At 61.7% G+C, this 973-nt stretch overlaps 1 protein-coding gene across 1 annotated transcript in view; it reads left to right on the top strand.

Moving 5' to 3' along the window:
- The first annotated feature begins 523 nt into the window (after positions 1-523).
- Positions 524-973, top strand: part of Il3ra (interleukin 3 receptor subunit alpha) — a 9,286-nt gene continuing 8,836 nt past the window's right edge. The window contains exon 1 of the mRNA XM_013355591.2: positions 524-576. Within this exon, the coding sequence (XP_013211045.2) occupies positions 524-576 (53 nt within the window). The remainder of the gene's footprint in view (positions 577-973) is intronic.

Genomic DNA, 973 nt, shown 5'->3' with positions numbered 1-973 from the left:
GCTGTGCCTCTGGGTGCTGTGCTGAGTTCTCCCGGGTGCTGGACTGAGTACTCCCTGGTGCTAGGTGCTGGGCTGAGTCCTCCTGGGTGCTGCGCGGAGTCCTTCCAGGTGCTAGGTGCTGCGCTGAGTACTCCTGGGTGCTGTGTTGAGTCCTCCCGGGTGCTAGGCTGAGTCCTTCCAGACGCTACGTGCTGCGCTAAGTACTCCCGGGTGCTGTGCCGAGTCCTTCCCGGCGCTAGGTGCTGTGCTTAGTACTCCCAGGTGCTATGCTCAGTCCCCAGGTGCTGTGCTGAGTCCTTCCAGGTGCTAGGTGCTGCGCTGAGTCCTCCTGGGTGCTATGCTCAGTCCCCAGGTGCAGTGCTGAGACCTCCGAGGTGCTGTGCTGAGTCCTTCCTGGTGCTGGGGGCTGTACTCAGTCCTTTTGGGTGCTGCTCTGAGTCCTTCCAGGTGCTAGGTGCTATGCTTAGTACTCCTGGGTGCTGTGCTGAGGCCTTCCAGGTACCGAGTGCTGGGCTGAGTCCTCATGACCGCTGAGTGCTGCGCTGAGTCCTCCCCGGTGCTGTGCTGTGCCTCTAGGTGCTGGGCTGAGTTCCCGTGGGTGCTGTGCTGAGTCCTCCTTTGTTTTGGGTGCTGCGCTGAGTACCCAGGTTCAGTGTCTCAAGGTGTTGGGCTGAGTTCTCCTGGGTGCTGTACTCAGTCATTCTGTGTGCTGTGCTGAGGCCTTCCAGGTACCGAGTGCTGTGCTGAGTTCTCCCTGGGTGCTGGGAGCTGAGTCCTCCGTGGTGCTGGACTGAGTACCCAGGGGCTGTGCTGTGCCGCTAGGTGCTGAGTGCTGTGCTGAGTACTCCCCGGTGCTGTGCTGAGTACCCACTGGCTGTGCTGTGCCTCTGGGTGCTGTGCTGAGTCCTCCCGGGTGCTGGACTGAGTACCCAGGGGCTGTGCTGTGCCTCTGGGTGCTGTGCTGAGTTCTCCC

Source organism: Microtus ochrogaster, unplaced genomic scaffold (genome assembly GCF_000317375.1).
Source record: "Microtus ochrogaster isolate Prairie Vole_2 unplaced genomic scaffold, MicOch1.0 UNK209, whole genome shotgun sequence".
NCBI classification, from domain to species: Eukaryota; Metazoa; Chordata; class Mammalia; order Rodentia; family Cricetidae; genus Microtus; species Microtus ochrogaster.
This window is presented reverse-complemented; position numbering and strand designations above follow the sequence as displayed.